The sequence below is a fragment of the Apodemus sylvaticus genome, chromosome 13 (assembly GCF_947179515.1).
Source record: "Apodemus sylvaticus chromosome 13, mApoSyl1.1, whole genome shotgun sequence".
Lineage (NCBI taxonomy): Eukaryota > Metazoa > Chordata > Mammalia > Rodentia > Muridae > Apodemus > Apodemus sylvaticus.
In genome coordinates this window covers 95631954-95649838 of record NC_067484.1, presented here as the reverse complement: position 1 = coordinate 95649838, position 17885 = coordinate 95631954, and the positions used below count along the sequence as shown (strand labels likewise).

At 40.1% G+C, this 17885-nt stretch overlaps 1 protein-coding gene across 1 annotated transcript in view; it reads left to right on the top strand.

The window, feature by feature from the left end:
* The window catches only part of Colec12 (collectin subfamily member 12), a 169490-nt gene that overhangs the window by 134270 nt on the left and 17335 nt on the right, over positions 1 to 17885 (top strand). Inside the window, exons 3-5 of the mRNA XM_052155719.1 lie at positions 4932 to 5054; positions 11277 to 11375; positions 12617 to 13663. Coding sequence (XP_052011679.1) covers positions 4932 to 5054; positions 11277 to 11375; positions 12617 to 13663 — 1269 coding nt within the window. The remainder of the gene's footprint in view (positions 1 to 4931; positions 5055 to 11276; positions 11376 to 12616; positions 13664 to 17885) is intronic.

The window sequence follows — 17885 nt, the reverse complement described above, 5'->3', positions numbered from 1 at the left end:
AGGAAATGCCCCTGTCTTTGGAATGTAGGTCTGTGGCATGCTGTCTGGGAGCAGATCTTTGTGCATTTCACATGTAAAGACGCCCAATGGTAACCCAGTGCTATCACACAGAGGAAAAGAAGGACAGATGTATGTGATAGAATCAGCACACTTATCTTCTAATCTCGAGTCACCTCCCTGGGCCTCATTTTCCCATCAGTGACACCTCTGTCCTACCCTGAAGCTCCCAGAGTCTGTTTATCATAATCTCTCCAACTAAATCTTCCAAGAGGCCTCTTGTAGAGGGTAAGAAGTCACCCTGAAGCCTCAAAACCCAAGAAAATGACACCCTCCAAAGCCTCAACAGCATCTAATCTTTCTGCAGGAGATTGATTGGTTCAACCTCTGCATGCCTATTTTCCTATCTTGCATTTGCCACCAAAACCAATGTGTTCTTTCTCAACATGGAATGTGACTTGTTTGCAAGTCTACTTAAAATTCTTTATCTCCAAGTTTTAATAGCTCTTTCACATCCTCTGAATATAAGAGGCATTATTTTAATTAATTTTTATGTCTTCATTTAGTGTATGTGTGTGCTTGTGCTTGTGCACACGTGCAAGTAGAGATCAGAGGACAACTTGTGGGAGTCCTAATTGGATCTCCCCTACCATGTGGCACCTGAGGATCAAAGTCAGGCCCATCTGCAGTTGGCTTTACCTACTGAGCCATCTCGATAACCCAATTTTATCTTAAGCCTCTAGATTACAGACACTTTGAGCTGGGAGTTTGTATGTGTTTGTGTTCGTTTGCTTGTTCATCTTTTAATTAAGGGTGAGGCATTAAAATTGTTTTTGTCTTTTCCTTCTTGACAAAGGTCATGAGGACAGCAATATTTTTAGTAGAGAATGAGGCTAGGTTCCAGTGGGAATAGAAAAGAAAGTCTCCATTAGGGGTAAAAATCTCATGCTAAGACAGTGGCAGTGGAAACAGAGAGGGTGAGCAGAGCAGAGCTCCTGCTGTAGTGCAGAGATGGAGTCTTATAGAGGCTGACTCAATTCGGAACCCTGGCTGTGGTTTGTGTAAGATGGCACCTAAGCTCTCTCCACTAGACCTCCTTGCACCTTATTCTATGGATTCCAATGTTCCCCATAAAAGACTCAACTCAGAACTTAGTACTGTGTTGGAATCCATCAAACACCAGGAAAGTAGGTGATAATGATGGTGATGAAAATACCCTATAGGAAGTTCAGTGGGGACTTGTCAATTGAAGAATAAGTTGAAGAGACACATTCATGATATTTTTTAGTTTAACTACCTGTGCAGTTTGGAAAATAGTACATAAGTTGGGTGGAAGTTGGAGATGTATTTTGCAGATGTAGTCACTAGGGCAGCAAAAGACAAGAGACAGCATTGAGACACAGAAATAGGTATTAAAGAAGTAAGGTAGAAACTGGGAAGATGATTCTGTGAATGATAGTGGCTATTCTACAGGAATGAGGACTCAAGTTTGAAGCCTTAGCACCCATGTAAAAAGCTAGACATGGTTGTATGCACCTGAAACTCACCATGGGGTAGAACCAGGCAGAGCCTTAATGCTTACTAGCCAGCCAGCCTGACTAAATGGTGAGTTTTGGTTTACTGAAAGACCCTGTCTCTAGGCAAACCATTTCCCACCTAATGGTAAATTATAATGAGAAAAAAACTGATTTATTGTATATGTGTTTGATGAAGGAATTGATTTTATAGCTTCATCTAAAAGCCATCAACAAATCAGTACCTTATGGTCATGATCAGCTTCTGAATGAAACTCCCCATCCCTTAAATTGTGGTCCTCAGGGTGACACCACCTATACCTTGCTATAGGTGGCTCCTCTCTCAGCTTTATTAGATTGGACTCTGCATTTTAAAAATATGATATGTGTATTAGTCAGGGTTCTCTAGAGTCACAGAACCAAAACGTATGGGTAGTCTCTATATAATAAGGGAATTTGTTGATGACTTATAGTCTGTAGTCCAACTCCCCAACAATGGTCAGCAACAGCTGTGGATGGAAGTCCAAGGATCTAGCAGTTGCTCAGTCCCACAAGGCAAGCAGGTAAAGAAGAGTGAGTCTTCCTTCTTCCAATGTTCTTATGTAGGTCTCTAGCAGAGGGTGTGGCCCAGATTAAAGGGAAATGCCACTGTGCCTTTAATCCCAGATGACCTTGAATTTGGAGATCTCCTTGTCTTAATCTTCTAGAATTCATAGTCACTATGCTTCAAGATCTCCATGCTAAGATTCAGGTCATAAACTTGTATCTCTGAGCCTCCAGGTTAGGATCATAGGTGAGCCTTTCAATTCTGGATTGTAGTTCATTCCAGATATAGTCAAGTTGACAACCAGGAATAGCCACTACAATATGGGAAGGTCTTTCAATTTCAAGAAATTGATCTTCTGGGATGTTAGACATTCACACTCTCAAATTCCTTTCTCAGACCCCCTTAGCCAGAAAGTCTGTGGTAATGAACCATTCAAGTAATTCTGGTGCACACCCCCCCCAAAAGTTTGAGAACCCTGAATAAAACATGAAAACTATGAATTGGGCTCCCTCTTGCCTGCAGCACAGAACACTGGAGGGGTGGCTGAACCCTGAGAGCTAAGCTTCAGCCATTGTTACCACATTGTGCTTACTCTCATTTTGCAGTAAACACAGCTGAAGAGCTCTTGACTGGAGAAAGACATAAAACAACAAACCAAAAGGAAAGCTTTGACGATGGCTTCATGACTGCCATCAGAAGTTATGAATGTAGTTCTAGATCAGTACTATATGTTTTGTCCCTCCTGTGAGATGCTATGAGTACAACAGGCTGAGAGGCAGCTTAGACATGTGAGGATTGTCCCAATACCACAATACCATGACCCTTGGTGCAATGTGAGCTTCACATTAAAACACGGGAAGTCTTTGTCTTCTGCATTTCTAATCAGTCAGATGGAAATTTAGCTCTTCCTGGGTTAGTTTCTAGAGTCTCTTACAGCATGAGTGCTGGTTTGCCCATGTAAACTGGGCATTTTTTTCAGAGTTGAACTATAAGCAATTAAAATGTACCTCATTTCTTTAAAATTATTTGTGAAATTTTGTTTTCATAAAATATTTTCCATTTTTTTTTCCTGTAGTGGCTATTCAGAATACTGTGGTAACTCAACAAGGACTTACTGCCTGTTTTGTGATGCAGAAAATACTTTTATATTGAACATTTGATGCTAAAACTATGTGGGTTTTTTTCCTATATATTCTAGTATATTACAATCAATGGCATGTGAATAAACCAGAGGTTTTTGTAGGGAGTGGTAAAAACGACTACTTTGAAGAATGCTCATTTCTAGGGTATAAATACTCCCTTTTGGTCTGATATTATGTGACTATCACTTTTAACAGCCAGGAGTCAAATTTAACCTTTGAAAATAAAAAAAAGCATTAAGGCCAGAGTCTGGATTTTAACTGTCGTTTGAAATAATGTAGAAATAAAATATGGTTGTTTTAAGTATATTTGTACAATCAAAATGTTTATTAAAAAATTATTGCTATAAGGCCAGCTAAGTGGCTCAGCAGGTAAAGACACTCACTACCTAGCCTGGTTACCTGAGTGTGGTCACCAGGACACATATGGCAGACAGACCCATCACCTCCAAGCTATTGGCTACAGACCTCCATACACACGAAGTAGCACATGCATGACCATACACAATAAAATATAATTTTAAAAATGATTATCTGTCATCAGAGAGGCTTCCTCCTGCAGCTGGTAGGATCAGATGCAGAGACCCATATACAAACATTAGGGGAGCTTGGGGAATCCTGTAGAAGAGGGGGAAGAAGGATTATAGGATCCAGAGGGGTCAAGGACACCAACACCAAAGAACACAGCCCACAGAATCAACTCAGCAGGGCTCATACGGACTCACAGAGACTGAAGGAACAGTTATGGAGCCTGTGTGGGTCTACATTAAGTCCTGCACACATGCTGTGGCTGTTTAGCATAGGGTGTTTGTGGGACTCCTGACAGTAGAAGTGGAAGTGTCTCTGACTCTTGCCTGCTCTTGGGACCCTTTTCCTTATACTAAGTTACCTCATCCAGCCTTGATATGAGGATTTGTGCCTAGTTATACTGCATCTTGTTCTAGCATGTTTGGTGGATATCCCTAGGAAGCCTGCTCTTTTCTGAAGGGAAATGAAGGAGCAGTGACTCTAGGAAAGAGGGGAGGTGGGTAGGGTGAACTGGAAGGAGTAGAGAGAGGGGAGCCTGTGTTCAGGATTACAGTATGAAAGAAGAATAAGTAAAAAGAAAAATGCTTGATTATCATAGTAGACTGTTATTTGGAGCTATAACTATGACATGATATAATATTGATGGGCTGAATTGCTGCAGTGGTGATTTTAATTTCAAAATATTTTCATGGTATAGGAAAGCATATGGTAAAACTCTTGTTACTTAGGTATCTAAATCCAAATCATTGTCATGGTCAGTGTGAATTTTCAACCTGGAATCATCCAGGAGACAAGCTTTCAGGAATATCTTGTATGAGATCACTTAACCCCCAGGCATGCCTGTGAGAGACTGTGCTGATTAAGTTCATTGAAATGGGAAGACCTATCCATCCCCAAGGCAGATAGATGATCGATGCCTAGGCAGGGATCTTGGAGTGTGTAAACAGGAGAGAATGAGCTGAGAGTGAGCATTCATTGCTCTGCATCTGACCTGGATGTAGTGGGACCAGCTGCCTCTGTAATTCCAGTACCATGATGGAGGTGCCCTGAGCTGCAAGCCAAAACAAAGCTTTCTTCCTTACCTCTCTTTTTTGTCAGGGTATGTTCTAACAGTATCAGGAAAATTAGTTAAAATATAAATTAGCAAAGATACTGTTTGAAATAATGTTTTTATTTAATAGTATTAAATTCTGACTTTTCTTACAGGTATTCAGGAGGGGACACAGTGTACAAAATGTAAAAATAACTGGGCACTGAAGTTTTCGATTATATTATTATACATTTTGTGTGCCTTACTGACCATCACAGTAGCCATTTTGGGATATAAAGGTAAGCACTCTTGATTTCACATTAATTTCACATTGTGAAATTTAAACACAGAAAAGACCCTGGTATCTATAGAGAATTAGTTTTAAGTCTCTTGCCCTCCAAGGATCTCATAATGTTTGGATGCTGTTATTTCTTAGTGCAGGGCTTGCACATATAATCTGTATACATCCTCACACATATTCTATGTCACTTCTAGATGATTTATAATACCTAATATAAGGAAATGCTCTGTAGACAGTTGCTATACTACATTATTTAGAATATAATGGCAAAAATAATTAGTGTATATTCAATGCAAATATATCTATGTTATTGTTTTTTGTTGTTTTGTTTTTGTTTTTATTGAACTATTATATTTTTGTGCCTCTTCTGTTTGTTTGTTTAATTATTATTATCCACTCTACATCCAAATCACTGTCCCCCTCCCAGTTCTCCTCCCATAGCCCCTCCCCTACCCCCTCTCTCCTCCTCTGAGAGTGGAGGTCCCTTTGGGTATCCCCCCACCCTGGCACATCAAGTGTATGCAGAGATAGGCACTTCTATTTATGATATTCTAGTGTAGAATTCATGAACCTCATGAACTCCATCTTTGTGTCCTGATATCTTAGCTGTGGATGAGACAATTTTGATTCACTTTGTAATCATTACAGCCCTTTATATGTTCAAAAGATTTTCCCCTCTTTGCTGCTTTCTCCCACTTTTTCCCAGTCATTCCCTCGCCCTCTGTTTTTGTTTTGTTTTGTTTTGTTTTGTTTTGTTTTGTTTTGTCTTATCTGTCTCTAAGAGGTTCTGAGGAAACCTGCAGTTATCACTGAGGGAAGTGCTCCTGACAGAAGAGAGTATTCAGGCTGTCCAAGGACATGGCTCACCCACCCAGGGATTGACCCTTTTGCTTTTTTTCTATAGCATGTTCTGTCACTATTATGAACATCCATAAAAACATTGCCCTGCGCAGATTAAATTTAACAAGCAGCAGCACGATTTCCATCTGCTTAATAAAATGTCAGGCCTGCCATGTCTGATTAAGGTAGAGGTGATTTTCCTCTGAAGCTTCCAGACTTGCTGCCTTCTCACCATACCTCCCCACCATATTGAAATAGCCCTACCATATCCATGTGCTGGATCACTGGCCTATGTACCCTGTACTGTATTGTACCTAAATGGCTTCTGCTTACCTCTCATGTCTATTGATACGTGTCTTCTCACTAGAAGCCCCTGAGAGAAGCTCCTATTTGTTCCCCTGGTGAGCTTCTTCACTTTAGGCCCTGTTAAACATTATCATCATGGCTAGTGTATCTGGCTTGTTTGGCTTAACACCCAAACTACAGGCTTTTACAAAAACTATCTTTTATTTATGAAATCTCCATCTAGTACCTACAACTCAGAGTTTACTTATTAGGTACCCAGGAAAGTTAGACACATGAGTGGGTCAGTAGATGAAAATTGGAGCTGGTTTCTATGAAGATAAAGAACAGTTAACTAGGCATCTCTGAGACAATCTGTATAGGAGATTGTTGTTCTTCAAAGCATTACCCATTCTGGAGATCAGCTTGGCCTGCTGTGTGGGTGTAATCTTACCAGTGTGAAGGGACAAGAGATTTGGGGAGCCTATGACATCTTGACACCCATTCCCTCTATTCCTCTGGCTTCTGCTGACAGAAAAAGAAGAAACTGCAATATATACTTATGGTTACCAACACCAGCTTAGTGAACTCGAAGTTGACGTTCTCCAGATGCACTTTCCCTTTAGATGCAGTGACTCCTTTTCTTACTGATAAAACTCTGGTGTCCCTAGTGTTATAGGAGGTAGAAAGATAAGCCCCAGTCCTTCCTTCATAGACCCCTGCTTTGATGGCTAAAAAAGCCCTATCCATTAAATGAAAGAAGAAAAGTATGCAGTAAAAGTCATCCAAGAAGGTGTCTCTTTGAAGAGGATGAAGGGAAACAAAACTCCTTAATCAGGGTTGGCAAAGGCTGTTTCTGCAGTTTTCCTCAAAATTGTTCTTTGCTTCTCCTTTCATATTACTTTGATAGCTATGTGTTAGGATCTAATGATGTTTCATCTTGAGAATTTGACAAGCAAGCTGGAGGGTCACTCAGTCATTCTGGTGTGGTCTGTACAATGGGTGTGAGCCTCAGAAGTTTCAGAAACATGGTTTTGGACAGTTGCAATTTGATACATCCTCCACTCCAGACTCATTAGTCAATGAGCCTACATGAAGGGCATCATGTCTTAAGCTCTTTAGTAAGTCACATTCCTCCCAGAATGGTCCCCAGCCATGAAAATCTGTTCCGTTACTCTGCCCAGCAGCCCCTTCTTAAGATTCTTAGAATGAAGAGACATAAATCTCAATCAGCATGTCTCCATTGCCTCAGAGTTCCTGACCATTGTCTGTCTGACACCTCACTGCTAAACTTTACTGGCATAGTGTGGATAAGAGGGAGGCACAGACCTATCAAAGCATGCCATAGGGCCCTTGAGAATTTGGGTTGATGCCCGTTTCTCAGTAATGAATCCTGAGATAATGTTAATGGTAGAAATGTCTTTGAGTTCCAAGGTTGTGTAACTGCTGACACTAGAATTCTTAGGAACTGTTGAAAGAGAGCATTTCTCTCCTTGCACCTTGATTTGTCAGTACAGCACAAGCATTTTGAAGCAGTATGTGGGAGTTCTGTGCTCTGATCTTATTCCTGGACTCAAGGAGGATCCACGGCCTGTCTCTCTTTAATACTTAGCACCATGCCAGGTGCATAGTAAGCATCTGTTGATGATAACTTTAAAGAAAATAGAATGAAGCCATGATTGCTTTCCCCTTAAGGAGTCTCCTTTATTAAGGTAAATCAGATTGAAGAAAGAAATGTTAAAGAAAAATCTGTGTAGAGTCAAAGAAGACGTGGATTTTAGAGGTTTATCTCCTAGCCTGATGTCTCTTTTATGTCTGTGTGATTCTGGGATGTTCTTGACTATCTCTAAAACTCAGTTTCCTCCTCTGTAAAACAGGAGTGATAGGAGCTAACTGCAGTGATGGTATAGCACATGGGGCCCAAACTAGGGATTTTGCTTATTATTTCATATCATAAAAACAAAGAGGCTATTGTTATTGTCATTCCAAGATTCAGTTGATGTGTTCCAGACTCAAGAGAGAGACAAAACTTAATGTCATAGGATAGACCTTAAGAAATAAGTGCAAACAAAATAGGTAAGGAGGAGGTTAGTGTCCAGGCCAAAGGACAGTAGCAAAGTGTAAAGGTATTCCCATGCAATTGTTAGGGCAATGTGCAGTGAGCATGTGAAGAAGGCTGGTCTTTAGGCACACTGACAGAAATCCCACTGATATTTCCCACACCAGAAAAGTTTTCAATTGAGGGACCCCATCAACAGCCAAAATGCTGGTACCCCTTCTGTACTGCCTCTTTGTTTTTGTTATCAGAATATGATCTAGAAACAGGTCTTTATAGACTTAGAATTTCTAGGATGAGACAGGAACTGCAACCATTATGCTCCTGGTTGAAATTTTGTGCTGTAAATTAGGAGAAAACTGAGGAAGATGCTGTATGCTGGTGCACTGTAAGTTCTAAATTCGCATCAGCCTAGGGTTTTATGCAATTGCACACTGCCAGCGTCACAGCCCTATAGTTTACAGCCTTATACCACGGTGCTATTTTTAAATATAGACACACACACACACACATGGAGCTGCTTTATTAACACTTGTGGGTGGGACACATCATTTCCTTCCCTCATGGAAAGCAAAATTAACAGTTGCTTTGTTCTTCTCCTCCTCTTCTTCTTCAGTGAGAGTAGTATTCCCTTTATCCTAAGTACACTTGAATTATCTGTCCACACCAGTTATGTGTTTTTATAAACTAAAATGGAAGAAAAATTAGAGAGGGTGGAAAGCGACTAACTGTCAGCATATTTCAGATTTCTTTGGCTTCCAGGAAAGAGGCGGGATTTGAAATTCTGTGTGTGGTTTGAGGACAGAATGAGGCATATGTTTTTATCTGAGAGTCAAAACTGAGTTTCATCTTGTAAACACTTTATTTTATTTAGCTTTAGTAAATGCATAGAATGTATTTTGTTCTAAAAAACTTACCCCAGCCCCAAGGTCCAAGTTGGAAATGGACCTTTGTATCCATGTAATAATTTTTGTTTTAAGTCATGAGTATATATATGGGGGTGGGTGGATATGTACACATGTGTGCAGCACCAATGGAGACCAGAAGATGCTGTGGATCAGGAGTTAGAGGCAGTTGTGAGCCACTTAATATGGGTGCTAAGATCTGAATTCTGGTCCTCTACAGGAGCAGTATTCACTCCTAACTACTGACCTATCTCTCCAGCTCCTGTGTGGCAATTTTAGAAACAATAGTAATAATTCAACAAAGTGTAATCCTGAACCAATGCTGAAGCTCCCTGTTTAGTTGACTTGAATGTTGACCTCTATAACCTACAGCTCAGCTAAGTTTCCTAGAGCTCAGCAAATTCTCGCTTTTTAAAATAAATGGCATACTATAACTATATATTAAGTACCATATAATGACCTAAGAGCTAGAGATATATCTGCAGATGGTCCTCAACTTTCCCCAGTTTGTCAACTCATAATAGTGTCAGGTAGGACACATTCAATAAAAATCATGGTTTGAATTTTACACACACACACACACACACACACACACACACACACACCGCTAGTGATGTATATTATGCTCCTCCATAACTTAAATCAATTTGAAAAGAAAAAAGAACAAACCAGGGATGAGGACTGTAGGCTGTGAAGAGCACGTGGAGAAACTCAAATAAGACCAGTTAGGGCACTTCACAGAGTTCACTACAGCCAGACTAAACACTTGATGGAAAATGACAAGAGCTTCTCCAGGGCCAGCTCCAGGATCCAAGGAGCAAGTTCAATTTTGGGTCACATATAGTCTGCTTCCTGAGAAGAATCAAAAGAATCTCATATAGTCATGCTTAGATAAAACACATGATAGGATGATAGGTAGGAAAACCTGTGTTATTGAGCTTGCAAGTACTATACAAAGCTATTCATGCTTCTAAAAATTCTTTTTATAAAATCATTACTCAAAAAGACCTTTTTGATAACAAAGATACTCATAACCTGGGTGTGTCTGCCCATGCACATGGTCCCGCTACTACAACTAAGTCAGGAAGTAACTGTGTTGCTTACTTAAGATGCTTTCAATTGAAAGTAGGTTTATCAGACATAATTCCATCTTAGTACATAATCATAAATAATCTTAGTACATAAGTCATGACCGCATGGTGTGTGGGAATTCTGCAAGGTGCAGTTTAGTTGGTGATCAGTCTGGGCAACATAGTGAGATGTCATCTTTAAAACACTTACATCACTTATAAACACATGAATGCATAACAGCCAGGCCTCTGCTGGATGCCAAGATACTGGAGGATAGGTGTCATAGAAGTCACTTCTAGAGAAATAGCCTATTAGTCGCTTAGAAACAAACATGAATTTCTGAACACAGAACAACTCAGAAGTGAAGCCTTGTTTAACTGCATCACTATCCTGCTGTAGAATCAATAAAATTTATTTTAATGTTTTAAATCATTGAATCATCATTTAGACATGGGAATTAACAAGTTATACGTTCAATTGTCATTGATTAATGAAAATCGATTTTAGGGCTATGGGCTGAATTCATAATAGCAAAGAGTGATTGGTAATCTTGACATTCAGTTCCTTCTCAGTCATCTTTGTGTATACATTTGAGCCTCCAACTCGCAGAGACCCACCAGTTTTTTTCCAAGTGTACTGGGTTTGAAGAATGTGTCACCATACCCAGCTGAGTCAGTTCCTTGCCAATGGAATGCCCACCTGCAAGGAATGGTGAGGAGCTGAAAGGTCTTAGAACTTTGTGAATGATGACAGAGTTGTATGTCTCCACATGGAGAAATTAACAGAGGAGTTGATACATGGCAGAAGACTCTAGCACATCAAAAGTTAATCCAAATATGTTCTAAAGCTTCCATGATACTACAAAGTCAAAAGAACAGTTACAGATATGTGATTTTTCTGACAAGTAAGTTTTATCACTGGGCTTTTGACCAGTTTTTCTAAAGAACAGCTTCCTCCATGATTGATCTCAGCTTTGTATTTCAAATTTGCTTTCTTCTATAATGAAATTATCTTGAGAAACCAATGTGAGCAGAGAGGTCAACTAATGTTTTCTCCCATATCTTAGTTGTAGAGAAAATGGACAATGTCACAGATGGCATGGAGACATCTCACCAGACTTACAACAAACAGCTCACTGCTGTGGAAAGTGACCTGAAGAAATTAGGTAAACTGCAAGAGTGAACCATTGAGTGGAGGAAGTTCCCCTGTATGAGTGGTGACAGCTTTTCAGAATGGTGATGCATTTAGGGTTTCAGTTGTTTTGTGCTACATCTTTCTTTGTCTTTTCATTGTAATACTTCCATTTTTAAAAGTAAGGACTCCCACCTTAAATTTTTATGTACTATATAAAATCTGCTCCACACTCTTGACTGAACAGGATCATAAAATCCTGTTTCTAGAAAGCTGGGATTAACCTATACCCAGCAGAGTTGACTTTTAATATAAAAGAATGTAGCCTGTTCAGTTTCTTTTTAACAATTGGTATGTTTTATGTGCATTGGTGTATTGCCTGCATGTATGTCTGTGGAAGGATTTGGATCCTCTGGAATTGGAGTTGCAGACACCTGTGAGCTGCCATGTGGGTGCTGGAAATTGAACTTGAATCCTCTGGAAAAGTAGCCAGTGCTCTTATGATCTATGTCTCCAGCCCCTACCTCCAGCCCCTACCATACCTGTTTGGTTTCTTGATGTTTATTTTCAATTATTAAAATAATAAACTTTAGTTCAAATGATGTGTAAAGCTTTATGAGTATAATTCTGCTCTTGAAAATTGCTAGTAATTTCTAGCATTCAAATTGTTAAATATCCACTGAGCCAAAGAATTTTGCCTTGCAAAGTCTTTAGGATGAACTTCATTAGTTTTAATCCCAGTATAGTTCATCATTTTTATTGACAGTAAAAAAAACCTGAATTTTGATAAATTTGGAAGGTTTATTTCTTATAAGTACATCCTTTCTGGTATCCTACCATCTGGTAAATTTCCCTCTGTCTTTGAAAAAAAGTATCCACCCAAGTTTGTAAGTCTCATGCTGGACACTACAGACCCCATTATAAATAGATACAGATTCTTAGTAATAAAGCTTAGCATTCATGTACCACAAACTTTACATCTAAAATACAGTACTCCTAGTGAAGTATATGGGATCTTCTCTTAAAATTACATTTATTTGGTTGATTGGTTAAGGAGGCATACACATACCACAGCATGCATGGAGAGAGGTCAGAGAGCAAATGAGTTATAAGAATTTCTTCTCTTCCTCCACTATGTAGGCTCAGGAATTGAACTCATGTTGTTAGGTCTGACAGGAAATGTCTTTACCCATGTCTCTGGCCCATATCTAGGTGTCTAGCCTTGCCTACCATCTCTCTACCAGCAGTCTAAATAACAAGCATCTCTTCTTCTAGGGGACCAAGCTGGGAAGAAAGCTCTAAGCACCAACTCTGAGCTTTCTACCTTCAGATCAGATATTCTGGATCTCCGCCAACAACTTCAGGAGATCACAGAAAAAACCAGCAAGAACAAAGATATGCTGGAGAAGTTGCAAGCAAATGGGGATTCATTGGTTGATAGGCAGAGTCAACTAAAGGAAACTCTGCAGAATAATTCTTTCCTCATTACCACCGTCAACAAAACTCTCCAGGCATATAATGGCTATGTCACAAATCTGCAACAAGATACTAGTATGCTCCAGGGCAATCTGCAGAGCCAAATGTATTCTCAGAACGTGGTCATCATGAACCTCAACAACCTGAACCTGACCCAGGTTCAGCAGAGGAACCTTATCACGAATCTGCAGCGGTCTGTGGATGACACAAGCCTGGCCATCCAGCGAATTAAGAATGACTTCCAAAATCTGCAGCAGGTTTTCCTTCAAGCCAAGAAGGACACTGATTGGCTAAAGGAGAAAGTACAGAGCTTGCAGACATTGGCTGCCAACAACTCTGCCCTGGCCAAAGCCAACAATGATACCCTGGAGGATATGAACAGCCAGCTCAGCTCATTCACAGGTCAGATGGACAACATTACCACTATCTCACAGGCCAACGAGCAGAGCCTGAAAGACCTTCAGGACTTTCACAAGGATACAGAAAACAGAACAGCTGTCAAGTTCAGCCAACTTGAGGAACGCTTCCAGGTCTTTGAGACAGATATTGTGAACATCATTAGCAACATCAGCTACACTGCCCATCACCTGCGGACACTGACCAGCAATCTGAATGATGTTAGGACCACTTGTACAGACACCTTGACCAAACACACGGATGACCTGACCTCCTTGAATAACACACTAGTCAACATCCGCTTGGATTCTCTTTCTCTCAGGATGCAACAAGACATGATGAGGTCAAGGTTAGACACTGAAGTGGCCAACTTATCAGTGGTTATGGAAGAGATGAAACTGGTTGACTCCAAGCATGGTCAGCTTATCAAGAACTTTACCATTCTACAGGGTAAGTGTAAATTCTGTATTTGGATATATATCTATTGCTTATATAACAAATCGTTCTAAAATATGGGAATTTAAAACAAATATGTATTATATGATAGGTTTTATGGATTGGGAAATTAAAACCCATGTACATGTGTGCATGTGTCTGTGTCCATTTAGGTGTTTATGTATGTCTGGGTCTGTGTATCTGTGTGGTTGCAGTTAAGATACACAGTTACCTGGGGCTACCATCATCTGAAAGGTTGATTGGTTGGGACATAGATCTAATATGACTTATTCACTTATGGCCCTGAGCAAGAACCTCAGTTCATCACCAAGTGAGTTTTTTTAGTGTTATCTCAACAGGAAAGCTGGCTGCCTCCAAAATAAGTGATCCAAAAAGAGAGAAAAATGGAAACCATTTTGTAACTTCACCTCAGTAGGCACACTCTTAGCATACTGATCATCTGTAATCCCAGTACTTGGGAGACTCAAGATTCTTAAATTTAAAGCAAGACCCATCTCAAGGAAAAAAATAAGTATTCAAATGATTGTAATCCCAGCAGTAAAGAGGCAAAGACAGGAAGATCAGGAGTTCAGTGTGAGTTCACAGATGGAAATGGAGTGACTGGCATAGAAAATAAATTTTGCTGTCATCCAGGGTATCTGTGGCTTGGATTAAAATGTATTCCCAACAATAAACTTCCATCATAGGTTTGAAGGTACAAGAACAGCTAGATGCTATGCTCCTCTATCCGTGGCATACAAAGATGACCAGATATATGTTCAACTTTTGGTAGCTCAATCTAAAAGAATTAAAGCCTCTGAAGTTGGGGAACAAGTAATCATTCTTGACTTTCAAAAAGGGAATAAAAAGTAGACTTTACATACTGTATTTAGTGGAAGATTTGCTTTCAAGCCTGAAAAAGTTTAAGAAGGAATTAGATAATTTGCAAACTTTTAAGAAAGTTACTGTTACAAGTTCACTATGTGGGAGGCATGTGACCTCATCTTATTTCCTTACAGCAACCAAGTTCTTATGATACTTAAAAGAAAGTCACACATGCAAGGATCCTGTTAGGAACCATGTAGAAAATAGGAGGATTGCAACACAGTTGGGTGAATACACTGATGGTAATGGGTTGTTTGTTTGTTTGTTTGTTTTGAATACATACCTACATAAAAACCAATCATGGTTTCTGCCAGTCACAGTCCTGATACAATGCAGTTGGGTCATCTGTTTGAGGACTTCCCATGCTGCCAGTTCCCCAAGGAGTTTTGGGTTCATCAGAAATTGTTCTGGGGAAATGTATATTTCTGTGTTTCTATGTTGCTTCAGACTCTTGCCACAATTCATTGTCTTGAACCTAAGGGTCATCATCTGAGGAATGCCCTCAACTCTTGGAGGCTATTCAATTCTTATTCAGGCAGCCATATCACAATATCTCAGTTTCTACAAAGCCAGCAAGAAGCCTGTCTCTGTCTAGTCTGCTAAGGTGGAGCATGAATGGTATGACCTATTAAGAAAATTACTTTCCATCCCCTTTGTCATGTACTGTTGGTTAGAAATAAGTCCCAGGTTTCAGACTTAAAAGAAAGTCACACATGCATCACTGGAGGTCACTTTAAGAAGTGTCTGTCACATTAGTTGGATGATCAACTATAAAGCACCTATGGACATGAAGGACAGATTCAGGTAGAAGAATGGCAGAATCATTTTCAACAGTTTTGTTAGTAACACAAAACATATAGTAAGTAAAGATGATAGAATCACCCAGAACCTGAGATCCTGGAATCGTAGCGAGACGTTAGCCCAAGAAAACAGATCTGTTAAGATCTGCTTAGTGGCAGACAAAACCCAGCAGACCCCCATTCTTTTGGGAGAGATAGGATCTAACTATATAATTCAGGCAGGTCTCAAAGTCTAATCCTGTCTCAGCCTCTTGTACGAAGCATGCCTAAATAGCTATTTTCAGTTACCTTCAAAACAGCAGTTCCAAGCAGATATTTCAAGGTAATGAGAGGTTGAGAAAGCACCCCCATTCTGGACACAAGTGCTTCCTTCTACATATGCTCATCCTACCCCATTCCACTTTTCTTAACTGTGAAGAAGCTGATAAATCAGGATAGATTGATGTTGGCATACGTGGTTTTATGTGAGCCTTCTGTGAGATTCAAAATACTGTTATTATCCAAGAAAGTCTTGTTAATGTGCATTTAATGAGGCCATGTGCTGGTGGCTACCAGAGGCATCCTCACCAAGATGCACACCTGTAATCCCAGCATCCTCATTAGGATGCAGAAAACAAAGTCATACACACTCATAATCCCAGCACCTAGGATGCCAAGGAAGCAGGACTGCAAGTTAAAAGCCAGCTTAGGGTATGTGGAAGCCCCTGTATCAAAAAAGTAAAGTAAGACAAAAGAGAACTAGATAGGTAGTCATATGTTGACCTCTGGCAACAGCCATCTTTACATCCATCAACCAAAATGTTTGTTAAGGAGCCTTTCCAGACTAAAGGAGCTGAAGGGTTTTGCAGCCCCATAAGAAGAACAATATCAACCAACCAGACCACCCCAGAGCTCCCACCAAACAAGGAGTACACATGACTCTGGCTGCATATGTAGCTGAGGAAAGCCTTGTCAGGCATCGATGGGAAGAGAGATTCTTGGTCCTATGAAGGTTTGATAGATGCTCCAGTGTAGGAGAATTGAGGGCAGGGAGGCAGGAGTGGGTGGGTGTTAGAGGAACACACTCATAGAAACAGGGGGAGGGGAGATGGGATAGGGGGTTTCTGGGAAAGGGGGAAACCGGATAAGGGGATAACACTTGAAATGTAAATAAATTAAAATTTAAATAAATAAATAAAAGGAGTCTTTCATTTTCTTTCTTTTGGTTACAAATCATATAAGTTTTATCCCAAGTATGTATACAGAGGGCTTTGAATGTGAACTGCTCCTCTCCAGACTGAATCCTAAACATAGCATTTGAGCCCTCTGTATAGTGTGATATGTTCCTCTTAGCCCTTCTGAGATAATAGGAATGTTTCATGAGTATGGAATGAGATAGCATTTGAGTACCAAATTCTTCCTTCAGGAATCCTCATCTGTGTATGCCTTGCAGACTTTTGAGAGTGCATTTGAATTAAGAGCAATATGGAGTGAGATGCCTGGCTTGAGTTAGAAAGCACCTGTGTGAGTATGAATTTCCCCTGTGCTGTCCCTCTAGCCAGCACAGTGCAGTGGAGCCAGGGTGTCATGTGCATGCAGAGGATAATCTTATGATCCACAGGGTTAAGGTGGCTTTGAGCCTCAGTCCTTCCTGGTTTCTGGAGCTTTACCTGGAGGTGAGTCACACTCAGATACTGTCCACATTCATCATTTTCAGTCCAGTTATGAATGTGCAACATGAAGGTCATGCTTCTAGGCCCTCAAATAAATGGTCTACTTTCACCAGTACAACTCCTTAAAGTGGAAAATATTAGCATTCTTCTTTTCTGGGGGAGGGGATTAAACCATAGAGAGCCCAAGTAACTGTTCCAAGTTCACACAGCTGGTTATGTGACAGCAGTGCTGGTTCCCAGGCCTCGGCTTCCCCCCACCACAGTACTCTGGTACCTTGAGAGACCAGCATATTTGGCAAGGTTGAAAAGATGAAGCATTTACTTTTAGGAGTTGAATCTTGGATTAGATATTGACATGAACTAAACTCTGTGATGTGGAGCAAGACTAGAAGATCAGGGGACAATGCCAAGTACAGAGCAGATGAGTATAAGATGGGTCATCAGTATAGTATTGTTGGTTTGGTTTGGTTTGGTTTGGTTTGGTTTGGTTTGGTTTGGTTTGGTTTGGTTTGGTTTGGTTTGGTTTGGTTTTGAGACAGGGTCTTGCTACATAGCCCTGCCTGTACTGGAACTCCAATGTTGGCTTTTAAAAATGGCTTTGGTTCTTTTCATCATTTTTTTAAGTAACAAGAAAAGTAAACATCTAATTTTTTAGTGAGCAAAGTATATCATATGAACCTTATTATCCATGGAACACAGCATCTTGATAGAGTACCTGCTTTTGGGCATTTTTTGCAAGGTGAACGTAGCTGTGAGTGAGCCATCAATATGATGGTCTGCTAGTTTATGCATAATTTCAGACGTTAAGCTTGACCTTACTGTAAAACTGGGTACAGTGGATAAGTTTTACACGAAGAGACTTGGTTTTATACTAACCTAGCTGGGAATCCATTGAAAGTT